The sequence below is a fragment of the Macadamia integrifolia genome, chromosome 9 (assembly GCF_013358625.1).
Source record: "Macadamia integrifolia cultivar HAES 741 chromosome 9, SCU_Mint_v3, whole genome shotgun sequence".
Lineage (NCBI taxonomy): Eukaryota > Viridiplantae > Streptophyta > Magnoliopsida > Proteales > Proteaceae > Macadamia > Macadamia integrifolia.
This window is the reverse complement of record NC_056565.1, coordinates 14,860,420-14,864,533: the sequence shown is the minus strand read 5'-3', so window position 1 is coordinate 14,864,533 and position 4,114 is coordinate 14,860,420. Positions and strand designations below refer to the sequence as shown.

The window sequence follows — 4,114 nt, the reverse complement described above, 5'->3', positions numbered from 1 at the left end:
TTTGTTTTAGGATGCTCTCTTTATAACATGTAATTTATAACTTTAGGATGCTCTCTTCATAACATGTAATTTGTAACTTTGTGATTTTTTATCTCCTCTTTATTATGATTATTTTTATTTTTAAGTTATTTCATATTTTGTAGAGTCAGGGTCAGGGTTAGGTTATACCCGGCCCTTGATGACAAACTAGGGTCAGGGTCAATTAGGGCCATCTCAGCCCTTTATGAAAAACTAGGGTTAGGGTCAATCAGGGTCAGGGTCAGGGTCATCCCGGCCCGACCCTTAAAAATCAGGGCCAATCAAGGCGGGTAAGGGTTGGGCTGAACCCTGAAAGGTAGGGCCTGGGTTGAAGTTGTGCGGCCCTTAGTCAGGGTCATGGCGGGTTTGGACCCAATTAAGGGGATTAAGGATTGGGCTAGGGTTTTAAGAATCCCAGCTCAACCCGACCAAGTTACACCCCTAGTATTGAGGATTAAAAGAATAAAATATGATCCAATGATTTTAATTAAATTGCCTTATTAAAAAAGTTCAAGAGGCCTGCTTTTCTGATTCCCCTAGGACAACCATGCACATAGATAAGCACTATCTACCCAACCTTCTATTTAGGGGGAGTTGGAAGTTTGTATTCGGGTGATTTGTATTTTAAGGTGTATGTATATACATAGTATAAATTATCATATGTAATTTGGACTAAAGTGTATACCATTTGAACGGTTCATATTTAATTATTCTGATCTGATGGATGCTAAAACATTGGGTGTGGAGATTTCCTCCACTCCACAGCTTCTTTTCTTCGATAAAGGAAGGAAGCCCACTTCGTTCATCACCTATGAATGGCAGCCGATGGATTGTGGTGTAGTCCATCAATTATGATAGACCTTATATGTATAATCAACATTATTCCTCACTGTTACAGAAAGCTCGAGCGCTGAACTCCGGAAACACTAGACTTCGGCGGGGCCATTTGAGCAAAAAATTCAAACCCTAAGTTACAACTGTACCGATCGTCTCCTTCGATAGATCGACTTGCAACTTCTCGTCTGGCCTCCTCTGTGATCTCAGGTAATGTTCTTACGTCTGCACAAAGCTCTTTTTTGTTTCCAGGGTCAGCGCATCTCATTCTCCTTGTTCGGAGCTTCATGAACTTCTCTTCATTAACCTTTCTCTCTTTTCAAAATACAAGATTTTTTAGTTTAGTTCATTTCTGCCAAGGTTAGGTGATTCTATTGCTAATTTTGGCCTTCAGATCTTATTAACCCAGATTGCAATGGTGTAATTATTTGCATTTCATCAGTTATCTCTGTAGCCTTTAAGGACTTTTGGTTGGAGTGGGGATGATCCATATATTAGCCCAGTAATGTTCTCTCACTGGCCTGCATTTAGAGAGCCTTGATTGATACCTTGGAGCTTTTAGTACTGATGTGTTACTTTTTGGTATTCCAAAATCTATTGTGTGCCTCCATTTGATACTCTGGCTTCTGACATTAGTATCTTATTGTATTTATTGGCTCCAGATTATTCACTTAGAGGCGAGGTCGTCATAGCCGGGTTGAGCTGCTGCTTTCAGGCTACCTCTGTTATCTTTCTTTCTCATGGCAGTATGTTTCAACTAGATGGTTGTTCTGTTTTTCCTTTTTTTTCCAATGTGCAATGGTGTTAATTTACTGTGATGACTGGTGTAGATTGACAAGCTGTTCAAAGATGAAGCTACTGAAGAGAAAGGGGAGCGGGCTAGAATGGTAAGCATCCTGCACCTTCTCTTGATTTATTAACTATACTAAAAGTTGCTGCTTTTTTTCTTGGGCATAGCTATTATACATGGGCTAATATGTTGCTCTAAAATTTAATTCCTTTGTTTATTTATCAGCGACTCACTTTATACCTAATTAGTTTTCATTTAGTTTATTTACTTGATGGTACTCTGTTTTTAGTAAATGTAGCAAAAATGGTTGGTGTTACTTATTTATCCGACACCTGTTAATGCCTGATTGTTGGGAGATGAATTCATTGATTGATTCGTTTAAGGGCTCTGTCATATCCAATGATATTATAAAAGAGGGAGTTGGTTTACACAAACAGATTCTTAATGTTTACTGCATGTTTGAATCCCCCACTCCAATATATCAAACCCTTGGATTTAGGAAACTTAGTGAATAGTGTTCACGATCTCTTTATTTGAGAGACTGCAAGTTTAATTAAGATACCATTCTTTCTTCCCCTTATGCTGCCTTTGTGGGGAAACAATTCTTCTTACCTGAGGGCATAAATCCTTATAAATTTCTTATCCAATCCTTGGGCTGCCTTGTGATACTTATGCTTCCTGAACCTTCTGGTGAATGGCTATAAGATATTATCAATGTGGGCTATTGTAGGCATCTTATTAAGTGCTTGTTGTGGTGTAGTTCACAAGAGCATTTGTGGTGGTCTTGTCATTACTGTACTCTTTCAAACTAAAGAAGCTTGGTTTATAGTTTGAATATGAGTAGGATCCTCAATGCATTAGATATGTAAGAACTTGCTTCACAGTTTGAACATGAGTAGGATCCTCTATGCATTAGATATAGATACTTCTGTTGTCAACTGATTTCGAGGTTTTTTTTGCTTGCTTTTGCTTCATGATCATTCATGTTTATTTTTTTGACATAGGCATCCTTCATTGGTGCTATGGCAATTGCCGATCTTGTGAAGAGCACTTTAGGGCCGAAAGGGATGGTAGGATTACTTTTACACTATTTTCTTATTTTCAGTTCAAATGTGGATTGATGTTGAGATCCATTTTGTGCTTTCATTGACATTACTGCTTGGCAATGTGATTTTTGTGAAGGATAAAATCCTACAATCGGCAGGCCGGGGCCACAGCGTGACTGTTACTAATGATGGTGCTACCATTCTGAAGTCCCTCCATATTGACAACCCAGCTGCCAAAGTGCTTGTGGGTATCCTTTTCTACTTAATGTCTAACTGGTTCCATCAACTATTCCTTTGAGCTGGGCTTCAGGCCCTGATTTTTCCCTGTTGCTGAGCATAGATATGTTGCTGAAAGTTGTAGAATTTCTATTGTTTCCATATCTTGTGTATTGAGTGCATCAATCTTTTTTGTGTTGAATAGTTGTAGTGTAGCCCCTACTCAGTCAAACTAGTCTGTGCCTGGTGATAAGACTCTGTGTGAATGTTTTTGGGGGAAGTTGATATTTGAAGTGATCATTCAGCTATTTTAGAATGATCAAACTACTCCAAGTTTGAAAGTGTTATAAGTGCACATTCATATGGCGTGGTTGACTCGACTCCTTAATTAAGGTTGCCAGATATCTCAAAAGTTCAGGATGATGAAGTTGGTGATGGGACAACATCAGTTGTTGTTTTAGCTGGAGAGCTTCTAAGGGAGGCTGAAAAGTTGGTTGCAGTAAAGATCCATCCGATGACAATAATTTCAGGTTTCTCTTTCTTCTTCTTCTCTCGCACTCTCTCTCTCCCCCTATTTGATGGATAAATTGCATAACCTTCTTGAATTGGCGGATCATTTTGGGTTTTTGTTTCAGATATTGAAATCATTTCCCTTTACGAAACTTTTCGTCAATGTCCGTGTAATTTTTTCTTCAATCAAGTATACATAATAAACTTCTATAATGCACTTCCCTCACTTTCCATATGCATGTATGGAAGTGTATTTTTATCTGTAGATAATTTATTATATGGATTAAAAAGAAAAGAAATTAAAAGAAAAAGGAGGATATTGTCCTAGGTGTGACCTTGAATAGAGTTGATTGGAGAGCTAAGAACCATGTAGCTGATCCCATTTAGGTGGGTTTTTTCTGAGTTGTGTTGTGTCCCTCTCCATTTACTTTTCTTTTTGACTTTGCATGGATCCATGTAGCCGACCCCATTTTATTGGGATAAGGCTGAGTTGTTGTTTGTGAGGAGGTGTTACTTGTTTCATCTGATATTTTATGTGGAAGGTTAGAACCACTGTCCTCAACACCTTTTGATTTTCATCATCAATAAAACAATTTATGGTTGGAAATTTTTAAGTTACAACTTAACCTATCTTGTTCTTTCATTCTGCATTTTTGTTTTTTTGCTTTTTTTTGGTTTTTTTGTTTTTTTTTTTTTTTTT

The 4,114-nt window shown here is 37.8% G+C and overlaps 1 protein-coding gene across 1 annotated transcript in view; it reads left to right on the top strand.

Annotated features, from left to right (window-relative positions):
* The first annotated feature begins 905 nt into the window (after window positions 1–905).
* LOC122089250 (T-complex protein 1 subunit beta) overlaps window positions 906–4,114 on the top strand; it is a 25,330-nt gene continuing 22,121 nt past the window's right edge. Inside the window, exons 1-6 of the mRNA XM_042658827.1 lie at window positions 906–1,062; window positions 1,515–1,598; window positions 1,683–1,739; window positions 2,647–2,712; window positions 2,825–2,936; window positions 3,306–3,434. Of these exons, the coding sequence (XP_042514761.1) occupies window positions 1,593–1,598; window positions 1,683–1,739; window positions 2,647–2,712; window positions 2,825–2,936; window positions 3,306–3,434 (370 nt within the window). The 5' untranslated portion in view covers window positions 906–1,062; window positions 1,515–1,592. The remainder of the gene's footprint in view (window positions 1,063–1,514; window positions 1,599–1,682; window positions 1,740–2,646; window positions 2,713–2,824; window positions 2,937–3,305; window positions 3,435–4,114) is intronic.